Source organism: Watersipora subatra, chromosome 7, assembly GCF_963576615.1.
Source record: "Watersipora subatra chromosome 7, tzWatSuba1.1, whole genome shotgun sequence".
Taxonomy (NCBI): Eukaryota; Metazoa; Bryozoa; class Gymnolaemata; order Cheilostomatida; family Watersiporidae; genus Watersipora; species Watersipora subatra.
The window spans coordinates 39143932-39160827 of NC_088714.1; the positions used below are offsets into that span (position 1 = coordinate 39143932).

Consider the following 16896-nt stretch of genomic DNA (forward strand, 5'->3'; position numbering starts at 1 on the left):
TAAAGATTGGGAACAGATCATCTTGGAGACAAGAATCTAACTTGAGCGTAATGTGAGAAAATCATAAATACTTTAAAGCCATAGAGTTAATTTCTAGAACTGTTTCAGAACAAACACATAATTTAAAAATTTAATATTGGCAGCTGTATGCAATAATACTGTTAGTTGAGATTTCAGCCTGTGTTCACTTTGATCCAACCATGTCAGGCTTTCTACCCGGTTTATATCATGAATGTACATACGTGTACATATGTGTATATACATGCACATAAAACATACAATCTATACGACTGAGCCACCTATTGGATAGCTGGGACCTCCCTATTGGGTGCTGCCAGTCTCTACCAACAACAAAAGGGTCAAAGGGTCTACAACCGAAAAAAATAACCAGAAGCTTTACCCGGTCGATATAGTCTTGTTTCTGTCTTGTCTCTATCTCCCTTCGCCGCACACTCAGTATTTCTATGTCCTCCTCAGATAAGTACCGTTCCTCCAAGTTATTCCACTCGGTCATGTCATACTCTCTCCAGTTGAAGTCATCCGCTGGAGGGGTCTAAATTGGATTCATATGAAACCATTAGGGTAAGGCTAAAGTAGTGACTTGGTACTTGTGTGACGGAAACAGTCTCACAAGTCAAAACTCTAGCAAGGCATTTGAACACGCAGGCACGCACGCACACACATCTCAATCGTCAACACAATCTCTAAACTGTTAAAACACAACTAATCATCTGATACACATTGAGCATAACACAAGAGAGTTGTTAGTGCAGGGTGTTAGTTTGTTATAGCCCTCATAGGAGGATGATCGGTCCCTTTTTATCTACCTGAGCTAAAACTTTTCTATATGTTAAACTATAGATACAATGTTACCAATTGATAAAGGCGACATACAAGGCTGCACAAAACGAGTTAAAGATATGGTTGCGTCAAAAAATTCGATTTAATGAAATTAAGACCCATAAAAGGCTAAAACATCAGCTACAATTTGATGCCATTTTTGTCTTTGTAGACCAACCCTGTCCAGAGATATATGCGTTTGAATGAGGCCCTCTTTTAAAAAGCTCACGTTCCAGCGGGTGCTTCTTTCGTGACGTCACAAGCAATATATCTGAAAAGAAACCACGAGCGATAAATATGAGGTCGCTTCCTTAGCTAATCATCAGCGCGAAATTTTTATATAGGCCGTAATAAATGTTATCACTCGTAAAACGTGTTGTCTGTGATCTCAAATTTAGGGATTTTACTCTATTATTAAACCGCATGGACATCGATATTTACTAAATTAATTAACATCGTTACTTTAATGAATTACTCGATCGACACGTTTTATTGGCGAACAACATACATGTAATTGTAAAATTGCTGTAAAGTTACTGCGAAAGTCACTCCGAGTTTTCTTCGCATCAGGTAGTTAAAGTTCTACGGAGGAAGATCGGAGAATGGAGGTGAATTTATCTTTTACTTTGAGTTTCCTATAGAGTTTCTTGTTGAGTTTACATTCAGATTATATTTCCCTGTTTGAGGCTAAAATGTAATTTCCTGCGCGTGCGAGATACGTATGTACAGTAAGTTCTTGACAGCTTCTTTTTAATCTTTAACATCTAGCTATACAATGGCTTAGATTGATGAATATACTAAAGGTAATATTTTAGTACTCATTAATACATGTATTAATTAATAAAATTATAACTTTTTGCTATCACTAATCATCGTTTTATATTTTTTTTTCAGTTCACCTAGCTACATTTGCTTCAAATTTTCTGTGGCAGCTTTATCTAGTAAATTAGCTTTATGATTTGACATTAGATGTTCACTTTTCACTTGTAGAAAGTGAGGAAAATCGATTGATCAATGCAAATTTAATTTCCAGAACCAAAGCTTCAAATCGTTGGTTTGGCGTACTTGTGCCTTTGTTAAATGTTTATTCGTTTTAAAATTACACTCGCAATCTATTTAACTCCCAATTTGAAAGCTTTCAATAGATACGCTTTAGAATGACATATCTATGAATGACATATATTTATTGCATTTGTTTTACTGATTATAGAATGTTTATGTCGTAACACCAGCCGAAGCAGCTTTGTCAGTGTGGAAACTGCCATAAAATGGAAAGAGAGACTTGAATGTGTGTTGCATAAACCATGATGTTTTGTTTGAGTTTGTTGCAGTAGATGAATTTGTCTTATTGTATCAGCTAAAACTATGTGAGTGGCCACGACTTGATGAATATTTTTAATAAAAGCTTTATGCCAAGATGAAAATATTTTTGCTGGTAAAAATTATATAATAAAATAATATTGTTGAAGATAATGCAAAACATGATTTGCAGAATATCGTAGTGAATTGGATATGTGTTATGTTTCTGCACAGAAGCAATTAAATAGAGTATTAAATTAGAGAAATGGTTTATTGCACACTCCAGAGACAACTGATTTGATAACAGAAAACCCAAGTATTTATATGTTTGGTCATAGAAAAGCTTTGTAAAAAGCTACAAGCATTATTAATAGCTATAATGAGACAGTACTATATAATATTAGCTTGTATAAAGCTTTAGCTAAAAAGCATAATGTTTGTTGGCAAAGTACCAATAATACTTGGCACTTGCCTGACACCTCCTCACTAAGCTAAAGGTTCTTTCTGGTTCTCTTAGACCTTCGGGGTTTGTCTCTGCTATACTCATCTCCATCAGGTAGACGAGGGTTGTGTGGTCTTCTTCTAGACAGAGGTTGCTCTGTTACAGTTGTAGGGGCTGGTAGTTGCAGTTTTGTCTCCTCTGTTATATCAGGTTTATCTCCAGGGTCTTGATCTTCTTTTGTTGAGTATCTTGGTCTGAGTTGTTCAACATGTCTTCTCCAAGTAGGTCCCTTTGGTACCACTTTGACATTGAGACTACGAGTTCCATATATCTTAGTAACAATGGCTGGAACCCATCTAGGTTGTCTGTTGCGTCTAGGTCCATGATACAAGGCATAGCATGGTGCTCCAAGATTGTAGCTGTGTATCTTGCTAACTGTCTTTTCTGCCGATCGGTTGACTTCTCTGGATTGATGAAACTGTGCTATGTGTGCTAAGACACTATCAGTTGATAGCATATCTTTCAGTTTGTTGAAGCTCTTTTCTTGTTCAGTGCCCCACTTCCAGGTCTCTCCTTTGCGTGTCAGTTTGTGCAATGGTCCTGTGAGTTGTGACAGATTGGGTATGAACTTGCTGTAGAATTGTGTAGCTCCTAAGAAAGATCTTAGCTGAGTTAAGTCTGTTGGGACTGGCATTGTGTCAGTTGCTCCATGATTTCTTGAAAATACCCTGGTGCTGAGCTTATGCCAAAGGGAAACCTCTTCTGTAGTAGTACTCCTCGGTGTGTTGATAGTGCTAGTCGTCGTTGACTTTCTGGTGCCAACAATATTTGATTGTAGGCATCTGCTAAATCAATCTTTGTGTAGCAATAGCCTCCACCTAGTTTTCTGATTAGATCTTCTGGTAGTGGGATGGGTTTCCTATGTGTTTCTAGCTGATTATTGATAGTCTTGGAGTAGTCTCCACATACTCTGATCTTCCCTGCAGCTTGACCTGTTGTAGATTTGCGTACAGGTACAACTGGTGTTCCATACTGGTTGAATTGAGTTGGTTCCCATATGCCTTTAGCTACACCTGCTTCGTATGCTTGGTTGAGCTCTTCTGTCAAGGCAATAGGAACTGGTCTGGGTCGGCAGAAGACTGGCTTTGTTGAAGGTTTGAAGTTTATCTCTAGTTCAAAGTTCTTGAGACATCCTAGCTCGTCTTTGAATATTTCTGGAAATTCTTTGCACATCTCCTTACACTTGATTTGTAACCTCCCATCTGGCTGGTTCTCTGTGATTGTTGATACAAGGTTCTGTTGTAGCTTGTCATCAATAGAGATGCCTAGTTGCTGTATAGCAGTTCTTCCTAGTAGGTTGAGATCTTGTACAGCACTAATCACAAATGGTAGTCTGACTTCTTTCTGTGCATCCAATTGGGCAGTTAGCTCACATCTGCCAAGCGTCTCTATGAGATGTCCTGAGGCTGATTTGTAGTTAACTGTAGTAGGTTTTAGATTTGGCTTTCCTAGCTTCTCCCATATTGATTTACAGATGAAGTTGTCACATGCTCCAGTGTCCAGTTCAAGTGTGAAGTTGTCTCCCTCCAGTTTGATGTTTTCAGCAAGTTTCACCATCTTGGTTGATGTGCATTCTATCATCTTTACTGGTTTTTCTGCTGCAGATGATTTCTTTTTCTTGCATGCTCTTTCTATGTGACCTTGTTTAGAACAAAAGTTGCAGGTGGCTGCTTTGAATCTGCAGTCATCCGCTGTATGGTTAGTTCGGTCACATCTGTAGCATAGCTTTCCTTCCTTCTGCTTGTCAGGTGTAGAGTTGTTTTTCTGGATTGGTTTGTATCTTGATTTCTGTTGAGCAACCTTGTTGACTTTAGACGAGTTTCCATAAACTGTCTCTTTGGCAACTTTAGCTGCTTCTTCTGTTTCCTGTGCTACCTGTATAGCTTTGTTGAAGTTGAGTTCATTGTCCTTGACCTTGAAGAGAGATTTGAGAACTGCTTCATTGTTTACAGAGCAGATAAATCTTGTTCTGAGAGCCTCATCTAATGGATCTGTAATGTCTATGAAGGCACATGTAGTTGCATCTTGACGAATTCTGGCAGCTAACTCTTGAATAGTTTCTCCAGGTTTCCTCTGCATGTCACTCCAATACTTGTAACGCTCTCTAACAATGAAGCGCTTAGGGTCATACTGGTCTTTGAGAAATTCCAGTATTTCATCCATGTTGAGGTCGTTGATCTGCTTGGGTGTTGAAAGCTGAGCTGCCATATTACTAAGCTGCTTGTAGAGTGTAGGCTGTTGGTTGGTGAGAAAAGTGCCAGCAATCTTGTCTTGATGAATAGAATTTGCTGCAATGAATGTGTTGAATCTGTCTATGTAATCTGTTAGTAGCTCTGCTGTTGGGTCAAAACCTGGGAAGGCTGGAACAGCGGTTGCAGCTGTTTCTTGTTTCCGTTGTAGGTTTTGTAGTAGTAGCTCCATCAGTTTCTTATTCTCCTCCATTCTTTCATCTTGCTGACGTCTGTATTCCTCCATTCTTTCATCTTGCTGACGTCTGTATTCCTCTTGTTGCTGCTTGAACTCCTCATGCTGCTGTTGTCTATGCTCTTCTTGCTGCTTTCTCTGCTCCTCTTGCTGCTGTCTCTGGTCCTCCTGCTGCTTCTGCATTAGCTTGATCAGGTCTGCTACTTCTGCCATTGCAGTGGTGCAATTTTGAACAGTTACTCTTGTAATAAACTAGAACTCTTTGTATCGATTTTATCAATGATAAAATCTGAACAAAACTCTTTGTAACTGTTCAAAAGAGAAATCCTTGTCGCCAATTAGCTTCTGTTATGTTTCTGCACAGAAGCAATTAAATAGAGTATTAAATTAGAGAAATGGTTTATTGCACACTCCAGAGACAACTGATTTGATAACAGAAAACCCAAGTATTTATATGTTTGGTCATAGAAAAGCTTTGTAAAAAGCTACAAGCATTATTAATAGCTATAATGAGACAGTACTATATAATATTAGCTTGTATAAAGCTTTAGCTAAAAAGCATAATGTTTGTTGGCAAAGTACCAATAATACTTGGCACTTGCCTGACAATATGGTATATGGATGTCCGCAGAACTGGAGAATGTGAGTTCAAATTCAGTTGGCAGCAGGGTCAAATCACAGTATTGTGAAACCAAAGATGTGATTTTTAAATTTTATCATAGAACCAAGTTTTACACATCATTGGAAAGCTAAAAGTCCAAACTTTCCATAACTAATAATGATTTTTAAAAATAATGAACGATTTTCATGAAATTGAGAAAATTAAGCAGCAAGAGACGATTATGTGATCATACAGGGGACATTGATTTTTTTGGATTTTTTTAGATGCATATTTTAAATTGCAAATTGTGTCACCAGGAACCTCTTAATCCAATTAAGTTTCTATGACTGGAAAAGTTTCCAAAGTTCTAACCTTAATAAATCTTGCTTAAGAGTCGTCCCAAATACATGCGTGTCCCTTGTATGATAATTTGGGCACCATTTTTTGAAAACAAGTCATGTGAAAAAATTTCTACTTAGGAATTTCCGATAGTACCATGAGAGGTTCATGATGGCATGTTTAGCTTTTTAAAATAATTTAATTACTTGAGAAAAATTAAGAAAATAAATTATCAAACAAGGGACAATTTTATCATACAAGGGACATCTACTCTTTCATTCCCTTACTATACCTCATGAAAGTTGTCTAAAATAACATGGCCATCTTTGCAATGCTACTATTATGTCATGAATATTCATGACATAATAGTAGCGTTGAAAAGATGGCCATGTTATTTTAGACAATTTTCATGAGGTATAGTTAACATACATACGAAAGTTATTATACTCGGCAGTCCGTAACTTAATTTTAAATGGTTAGTGGTTTCTTAACCATTGTTGGTGGAGGAAGGCCATAATCTTTTCTGTACCCAACATATTCCCAGCCTAATTGCACTTAATCCCATTATGTTGAAATTTAGTTTCTCGGCGATCTGAATAGTGATGGCTTCATGAGTTGGCATTGTAGACAACTAAACATAACTAGTTGAGTTAATTAGTTCCAATACAATTAATTTGGCTGTCTCTAAATATTTTCTCAAAGCATTGTCGGCTTGTGATTGCCTGACTGGCTACCTTAATAAATAATCCCGTCCAGACACTGCTGCTGGTCAATGCAATAGAACAATTACTTTCCACAAGCTGCCAGTCTCAACCAGAATGTGGACGGTAAAGGTTGTCAAAGACAGGCCTGCAGCTCATTGTGCCGCGCAAAGGAAATATATAGCTAAAAAGAAATTGGAAAATCCAGAGCTGTACAAGGCTAAGCATTCGCAACAAGTACGTGAGGCATGGGCAAAAGTAACAGCCAGCCTTACAGAGGAGCAAAGGGCTACTCAAAGAGAGAAGGAACGGCTCAAGAAGGCTGCTCAGCGTCAGAAGGCTCGTGAGCTGAAAGCAAGCACCAGTAATCAGTCAACACCAGGATACACAACTACTCAAGCACTTGGTAAGTTATAACAAAATCAATCAGTTCAATTGCATTGGTTTTAATTAATAAGAATTGTGTTATAAAATTTTGACTTCGATCACTTTGTAGCAAGTACAAGTATCAAAGGTTAATAACCAAGTGCTCTAATTTTTTACAGGAAAAGCATCACGGAAGGTACAGAAGGCATTGCCAAAATCCCCTACTAAGTGAGCAATAGTTCTGTAGAAATAGAAATGGAGAGAAATGGATGTGGCCTACCCCAAGAAATATCGAAGTCACCCACTCTAACTTTATCCTCGATATTAACCCAGAGCTCATTCCATGCGACAACAATTGTCGAGCCTATCGGCTGCTGAATGCTGAGGCAGTCAAAGCTGCTTACAGTCAATATAAACGCAAATACATGTAAATTTGCAAGGTGCATGTCCTTGTGATCTTATTTGTTATTTCTTTATCTAATTTCCAATATTTATCTAAGATATCAATTATTTATCGTTTTTTGACATGTCTGGTCACTTCCTGTAAACTCAACATTTTTTAGCTCTATAGTTTTGTTTTCAGTGCATGCTAGTTTTAGATGTAGTATTCCATTAAAACGGTTGTAGTTTCTTTTAGCTAAATACTTTACTGTCTATCAATAAAATATGTGGAAAAATCAAGTGATCCGAAATGTCCCTTGTATGATGTCCCTTGTATGATCAAACTTAGTGGTAAATAATCTGTGGTTTAATGAGAACCATTAATGGAATCTGTTAGTTCTTTCACACTGAACATTGAAACATACATAGCAAACATCAGCTAAAAGGAATTTAAAATGTGAGCATATACTTCACAGAGTTTTCAGCCTAAAATTGAAGTTTCGTTTTTAGCGATTTTTCTGCGTCCCTTGTATGATGGGCCTTAATTACCTTATAATTATGGATTGACTTAAGCAATTTTAAAGTTTTTTGTCTTAAACTGTTCATCCTACTGAACTGCTTCAGCATGAGAAAATTGTTTACCAAAATCCAAAAACTCAAAGCACAATTCTAGTTTAAGTGCTTCAGGATGTCCCTTGTATGATAACGGAAATACTGTGACTTTACCCAGCAGACTTCTCATCCTTAAAACTCTATCCCTATGTATATTCTTTTCAAAGACGCGGCTTGCTTACTTACGGTAGTAAGAAACTAGTACTGTAGTCGGTGTAGGCAATGATATACAGCCCCGCCCCAAGGATAGGCGACGGACGTAAGGTAGGCGGGACTTATGGGAGGCTGTATATCGTTAGTATGGGTAGCAGCGGAACTGTGCTGATACAAAGACCTTCTTCTACATAGTTAGCTTGACAGAATTACAGTAGACCGGTAGAATTGGTAGTCGGTACCCAAATGTTTACACAACATTTTGAGAAAGTGAGTAGAACAAATTTTCAATTTTCGTTATTTGATGCCTTTGAAACATTCATAATAATGCATCTGTAGCTGGATTTAAAATTTTATTCTAGCCAACATGAGCAAATACAAAATAAGATATATGCCAATAGAGCTGCGTAGGACTAGACTTTTATCGCAAATAGCCGATGTGAATACGAGAGATAGAGACAGGTTGTATAACGCGTGACATCATTTTGGGCAAGCCTGGGCACATTTTTGTGGCCTGAGCGTTTTTACCGCGATCAGATTTTTTCGATTTTAATCTTCAAATATCTTGGCAATGAGATCGTGTAACACAACAAACAACATATCAACTGATAGAGAAAAAAAAATGCTTTCTTTTAAGATCAACTCAAATTTGACGCAACCACATCTTTAACGCAGTCACTCTCTCTGAAACCCTTTAGAGTCATGGTCGAAGCGTGTAACTAGGTCAGGCCTGGTGAGAGACAGTTGTACTATTATGTAAGTCATTGTATAAGTTAGCTAAATGATATATCAAGGCAATTAAAAGTTCAATTATTGCAATTTGCAATAGATAGTTCTCATATTATATATCATAGATTATAATAAATTAGGTTGAGATGATGAGCCAAATTATGAAAATATCTAATAAATGTATAAAATTTAAGGAGCCAACAAGAACTCCCCTTATTATCTTAATGCTTATGATACAGTACAAGTCACACACCCACTAGTAAATGTTTAACAGGAAGCTGGATGTAATCTTGTTAAACATACCGAATGTATGGTATATAATCATACCGGCTGTATGGTATATAAGCATACCAGATGCATGGTATATAAACATGCCAGCTGTATGGTATATAAACATACCAACTGTATGGTATATAAACATACTCGCTGTATGGTATATAAACATACCAGCTGTATGGTATATAAACATGCCAGCTGTATGGTATATAAACATACAAGATGTATGGTATATAATCATACCAGCTGTATGGTATATAAACATACCAGCTGTATGGTATATAAACATATCAGATGTATGGTATATAAACATACTCGATGTATGGTATATAAACATACCAGCTGTATGGTATATAAACATGCCAGCTGTATGGTATATAAACATACAAGCTGTATGGTATATAAACATGCCAGCTGTATGGTATATAAACATACCAGCTGTATGGTATATAAACATACCGACTGTATGGTATATAAACATGCCGGCTGTATGGTATATAAACATACAAGCTGTATGGTATATAAACATACCGGCTGTATGGTATATAAACATACCAGCTGTATGGTATATAAACATACCAGCTGTATGGTATATAAACATACCAGCTGTATGGTATATAAACATACTAGCTGTATGGTATATAAACATACCAGCTGTATGGTATATAAACATACCAGATGTATGGTATATAAACATACAAGCTGTATGGTATATAAACATACCAGCTGTATGGTATATAAACATACCGGCTGTATGGTATATAAACAAACTAGCTGTATGGTATATAAACATACCAGCTGTATGATATATAAACATACCAGCTATATGGTATATAAACATACCAGCTGTATGGTATATAAACATACTAGCTGTATGGTATATAAACATACCGGCTGTATGTTATATAAACATACCAGCTGTATGGTATATAAACATACCAGCTGTATGGTATATAAACATACCAGCTGTATGGTATATAAACATACCGGCTGTATGGTATATAAACATACCGGCTGTATGGTATATAAACATACCAGCTGTATGGTATATAAACATACTAGATGTATGGTATATAAACATACCAGCTGTATGGTATATAAACATGCCTGCTGTACGGTATATAAACATACTAGCTGTATGGTATATAAACATACCAGCTGTATGGTATATAAACATACCGGATGTATGGTATATAAACATACCAGCGGTATGGTATATAAACATACCAGCTGTATGGTATATAAACATACCAGCTGTATGGTATATAAACATACCAGCTGTATGGTATATAAACACACTCGCTGTATGGTATATAAACATACCAGCTGTATGGTATATAAACATACCAGCTGTATGGTATATAAACATACCAGCTATATGGTATATAAACATACTGCCTGTATGGTATATAAAGAGACAAAGGATTTAATGGTGACTCTTAACAAAATCATAGCATGAAGGAATAGTATAGCACAAGACACTCTCAACAATCAGTAGCATAATATTTTATAAACAAACACATCCTTAGAAAAGCTTCCCGATGGCTTAAAGTTGCTTTCTAGAGAGCCAGTGAAAAAGATCTTTTTACCTTCTAGCGTGTAGAGAGTTTCCCCGACTCAAGGCACGAGCTGTTGTTCGTGCAGGTGCATGAATCGGATCATGTAAAAGAAGAAAGTGTATTCGGTGTCGCAAAAAAATTTTGAGTGACGGCTATTCGTATATCTAGTCACAACATATCAGCAAATATTTTATATGTTGATGTGTGAAAGTGTTAGACTCTTCTTAAAATAGCCTTCCAGTACAATGTTTTCATATATTTAGAATGTCTTTTTTTCATTATGTTTTGAGCATTTTTTCTTCCAAAAAAAGGGGTGCGGGATTTCCCTTGCCAGTCATAGGGGGTTCAACGATGAAAACGCATGAGGAAGTGTGGATTTAGAGCGAACAACAACACATCCCATGAAGTCTAAAAACGCTCCTGCCAATAGAGACCCATCTCCCCAGCAAGGTACAGTTTACAGCGCTCGATATTTCCTTCACACGATAACTTCTATAACCATATGAACATTTCAACAAGCACATACATACACCTTAATAGGTATACCATTTCTATCACATTCCAGTTCAACAACAAGAACTGCCCATTCGTGATTTAACTGGGACCGGAGAATGGCCTACATTTCCTTAACCACCAACAACAGAAAGGACCCCACTTTTTCACCAACTTTCTATGGTCATACCAAATGGTTTTGAGGCTAGCAGAGGTACAGCGGTTCTCACCTTTCTACGCGATCTGCCTGTGTCCTGCGGCATCCTGTTTGGATCGAGCCGAGCAGTTTCATTGATTATTTTTTTTGCTATTTTTCGTGCCTCCTTGGCAGCCTCCTCGTTGGAACTTTCCCCGTTAACAGACTCACACTTGGGCTTCACAACCTCCGTCTCCATTTTCTCCGTGTTATTTGTGGAGGCTTGATTGTTAGAGCTAGGAATCATGAGATAAGCCTAGTAACCATAGTAAACAATAAACAGCTCCCCCACTCTCTAGAGAAACTTGACTCTAGAGAAACTTGACTCTAGAGAAACTTGACTCTAGAGAAACTTGACTCTAGAGAAACTTGACTCTAGAGAAACTTGACTCTAGAGAAACTTGACAACCTCAACTAAAAACTGTGTCTGAGCTAATATCTGGATCCTGGAGCAGAAATAACCTCAGCTCCTCTAGTGAAATGCTACATCTCTGTACTCTAAATGTAGACATTCAATAGCGCTTGTTGGCTAAAGAACACCCAGTTCAACTTCATCTAAAACATCATTTTTAATTGCCAATATCATAAGACACTACAATAAATTACTCCTCTTACACAATCGTTTGTTGATTGTGTAGCTTGTGCTCTATCCGTTTTTTATGTTTAAGATGGGCTTCCTCTCTCTCCCGCCTTTGCTCAGCCCACTGGATCTGCTTGAGCTCATATGAGAGAGTCTTATGCTGGTCCATGGCTTCTTCGATCACATCTCGGAGACTAGCGAAGCTCAGCAACTGGTTGATTAATGTCGCCAGAATCGTCAACTTATCCGCTACAAGTAGTTACCTCCTCCGTGTAATAACCCGTGAGTATTAAAAGTATTGGTGTAGTGCGATCCTAACAGCAATGATCTCAACAGACTTTTACAAACCTTCAGGTGCTGTTTTATGTACTGAAGTATAGAGGGCAGTGCATATTGACCTACTGGATGCTAATATACAGCAATACTGATCACCAAATAAGTCAAGCTAATAAACTTTGAATCCCAGTAAAAAAGAACAAAGCATGTCCAACCGCCAAGTGAAACGCACTGATATTGCTATATCACATGTACCATATCCAAGTGAAACACACTGATATTGCTATATCACATGTACCATCTCCAGCAATGCTGAGTAATAGGCGAGAGAACTGGAGTAGGATTGCATGAGTCTAAACATTCTTCACTTGGCAAAGAAATACAGTGCACCCTCGGGATACGATTTTGATCTATTCCAAGGTTGGCATCGTATGGTGAAAAAATCGTGCAAAGGGGGACAGAAACTGTAGTACAGTACGCACTGCTATAATGTAAATAATCCGTTCCAGAACGTTTAAGTTATAAGGATTTTACACTATAAGAACAATAAAATACATGTAAATTGCCTAATTTATTCCACATTCTTTCCTAACTCTCTCCTTTGCACTTTCAAATTAAAAAAAAACTAGATTTTTTCAATCGGACCCTTTCCGACATACAAAAAGGAAACACTTGACAGCTTTGTTAACTTGTGAGCTGTACCGTAATTGCAGCATTATTAGTTTGCTCTTCGCTCTTACTAGTTTGCTCATTTTCTCTTTTGCCAGTGCGGCGAGATAGATTAATGTTCAAATCGAATTTGAGAACTCGCCCGACTTTGCACTCTACCTTATATGGAATTTTTTACGTAGTATGAAGCAAAAACTTCACATAAATTGTTTACGTTATCTGGATTTTACATTATAGGAGCGTATACTGTAATTATATAATGCAAACATATCCTGGTAAAAATTGGCAAAACTTTATATAGGTACAGTCCATCTTAAAAACTAGTAACAAAATAGTATGTTAACCTTAGTAACTATAGTTACCTACAGTAACTTTAGTGTATTTAGTGGTTATGATCTGCAATAAAAAATAACTTTAAAATGTGCTATGAGCAGTACTACGTACCGTAGAAAGTTCTCCCCTTCAAGATAGACGTACATATGACAAAAACTTTGAAATCACTTCAAATAAGTTTAGCTTACTAAACACAAACACTTAAAGGTTGACTTGCAACAAAATTCACATTACAGTTATTTGGTATCAAAAGATTCACCATGTCCTACTCTGTTGTGTTGTAGGTGCCAAATATGTGGAAATGCGATTACAAGCTCACCTTACCTTACTAAACACATACGCTTAAAGCTAAGTTTTAGTAGGTATTTTCATCTATTTTACTGAATTGCAACTTTTTATCATTAAAATTTTATCACTTATCAGTTTTTTACTTTGCTTTCACTGTAACTATTAGCGGACCTGTTTAAAACATTTTTCAACCTGAATCGGCAAAAAAACCGAACGATGCTGTTTTCGTAGTGATTAGGATTTTTATTAGCAGGTTAATAGAAGTTGTCTGACCATTAGACCTTCTGTATGAAGGAATCGCAACTCCAACTTTGCTAATAGTTTTAAAGGGAAAATATTTACCTTTTCACACATAATAATTGCTGAACTGAGAGAAATCAGTCATTAGTTTCTTTCAGGCTTTGTGAAAATGCCTGTGTCTTTGTTGGTGTCGTGTTGTTATTTTGACATACGTAATAAACACTGACTACCAAATTTGAACTAGGGCGAAAATTTTGTTGAATTTTTGTGGTGAAATAAACATCGTATGGAGAGGTGAAAAAATCATCATGCTCCATCTCGTAAGATGAAAAATCATATATCAGGGAAATCGCATTCTGAGGGTGCAATAAACTCAAATAATACTAACATTCATTTTCACATAAATCAGACTTGAACGTCATTTGTTGAAACATACCAATGTCAAGGTCAAACACATTGCCGGTGGCCAGTGCGTTGAGTATGTGAGGATGGTCCTTCTTCAGTATAATGCCAGCATCATCTAAGGAAGTGTAGCCCCCACGTGATTGGTAGCGAAATTTCACACTTGCGGAGGAGCCTTTTGCGCCGGAGGCAAGAAAGTGTAAGCGAAGAACTTCTGAGACAGTTAATGGATCTAACTGGAAGCCTTTCAAACTTGTACCTAGACAAAAGATTGCAAACATTTATGAACAGCTGTTTGATGAGACATACCGAGACAGAGTAACAGGTACAAAAAGTAGAACCAGACTTGGTAGCAAAGGGATAGAGTGGACTATGGTAGCGTTAAGGAGAAATAGAACGGCCGCAACATGTAGTGGGCGCAAAAAGGGTGAAAGTGAACCTATGACCTTGGAAATAATGGAACTGGAACATACCGTCATTGAGAAAATATGGAAGTGGAACATACCATGGTTGAGAAATGATGGAAGTGGAACATACCATCATTGAGAAAATATGGAAGTGGAACATACCATGGTTGAGAAATGATGGAAGTGGAACATACCATCATTGAGAAAGGATGGAAGTGGAACATGACATGGTTGAGAGAGGATGAAGTGGAAATGCCATGGTTTAGAAAAGAAGTGCAACATACTATGGTTGTGAAAGGATGGAAGTGGAACATATCATGGTTGAGAAATGATGAAAGTGGAACATGCCATGGTTGAGGAAAAATGAAAGTGCAACATACCATGGTTGAAAAAGGATGAAGTGGAACATACCATGGTTGAGGAAGAATGAAAGTGCAACATACCATGGTTGAGGAAGGATGAAAGTAGAACATGCCATGATTGAGGAAGAATGAAAGTGCAAGTTGCACCATGGTTGAGGAAGGATGAAAGTGGAACATGTCATGGTTGAGGAAGAATGAAAGTGGAACATGCCATGATTGAGGGAAAATGAAAGTGCAACATACCATGGTTGAGGAAGGATGAAAGTGGAACATGTCATGGTTGAAGAATGAAAGTGGAACATGCCATGATTGAGGAAAAATGAAAGTGCAACATACCATGGTTGAGAAAGGATGAAGTGGAACATACCATGGTTGGGGAAGAATGAAAGTGCAACATACCATGGTTGAGGAAGGATGAAAGTGGAACATGCCATGATTGAGGAAGAATGAAAGTGCAACATACCATGGTTGAGGAAGGATGAAAGTGGAACATGTCATGGTTGAGGAAGAATGAAAGTGGAACATGCCATAATTGAGGAAAAATGAAAGTGCAACATACCATGGTTGAGGAAGGATGAAAGTAGAACATGCCATGATTGAGGAAGAATGAAAGTGCAACATACCATGGTTGAGAAAGGAAGGAAGTGGAACATACCATGGTTGAGGAAGGATGAAAGTAGAACATGCCATGATTGAGGAAGAATGAAAGTGCAACATACCATGGTTGAGAAAAGATGGAAGTAGAACGTGCCATGATTGAGGAAGGATGAAAGTGCAACATACCATGGTTGAGAAAGGATGGAAGTGGAACATGCCACAATTGAGGAAGAATGAAAGTGCAACATACCATAGTTGAGAAAAGATGAAAGTGGAACATGCCATGATTGAGGAAGAACGAAAGTGCAACATACCATGGTTGAGAAAGGGTGTCTGTGATGCAACTGTTGCGCTACTCAGTAGCTCCTTATAACTCAGCTCTCCAGGCTCTGTTGATTCATCAATAAGGTCAGCCTTCTTACTCTCTGCCTCCATTTCCTGTTCCTCGACCTCCTCTTCCTCAATACAGCTGAATATGGCGGTAAGAAGGAAGCAGAGTAGATCAGAGAGAGGACCATTTATGTCTGACTCATATACTGCCTTCTCCACCAGATCTGCAGTGAAACAGTTCAGTAAAATTCCATCAAACCAATGAGTGACACACCTTAGTCATTACTTTACATCAAGCCAGAGATTACTAGTAGGATAGCATGAGTAACAATACAAGCAGTAAGTATGCTGGTACATTATATAAGACATCTATTTTCTGTAGAACCGATGCTTCTACTTCCATGAAAACAGCCCTACAATAAACTGACTATAACTACATGTACAGCGGTGTGCATAAACTTGGAATCACACTGTTTTGTTCACTCTATATCGAATGGATCTTCCATTTGCTTTCTATTTTCCCGCCAATTATAATGCCATGCCAGATATTATATATCAATCTGATCAGCAGAAGATGTGGTTGTTCTCAGAAGGCAGTCTACACAGCAATCAAGACTTGGACCTCCAATGGCAGTCTTAAACCCACCTACTCTGCTGGACGACCCAAGAAGACGACTATCCGTGAAGATCGGTACCTGGTACGAAGATCCCTCGCTGACAGACATCTGAACAGTACTCAACTTTGTAAGGGGATCAAGGACAACAGAGATATTGAGATTCACCCCAGTACAGTGCGAAGAAGACTGCTTGCAAATGGTTTGAAAGGCTGCAAGGCAAGGCGCAAGCCCTTAGTTTCTGAGAAACAGCGAAAGCGTCGTCTAGAGTGGGCTAAAGATAAACGGTTCTGGACAACAGCCCAATGGCAAAGGGTCTTGTTCAGTG

General features: G+C 37.8%; 1 protein-coding gene across 1 annotated transcript in view; it reads right to left on the reverse strand.

The window, feature by feature from the left end:
• Positions 1 to 16896, reverse strand: part of LOC137401232 (bromodomain adjacent to zinc finger domain protein 1A-like) — a 57086-nt gene that overhangs the window by 29530 nt on the left and 10660 nt on the right. Inside the window, exons 10-14 of the mRNA XM_068087644.1 lie at positions 15939 to 16178; positions 14293 to 14517; positions 12086 to 12299; positions 11505 to 11706; positions 401 to 553 (exon numbers count right to left, since the gene is read on the reverse strand). Of these exons, the coding sequence (XP_067943745.1) occupies positions 401 to 553; positions 11505 to 11706; positions 12086 to 12299; positions 14293 to 14517; positions 15939 to 16178 (1034 nt within the window). The remainder of the gene's footprint in view (positions 1 to 400; positions 554 to 11504; positions 11707 to 12085; positions 12300 to 14292; positions 14518 to 15938; positions 16179 to 16896) is intronic.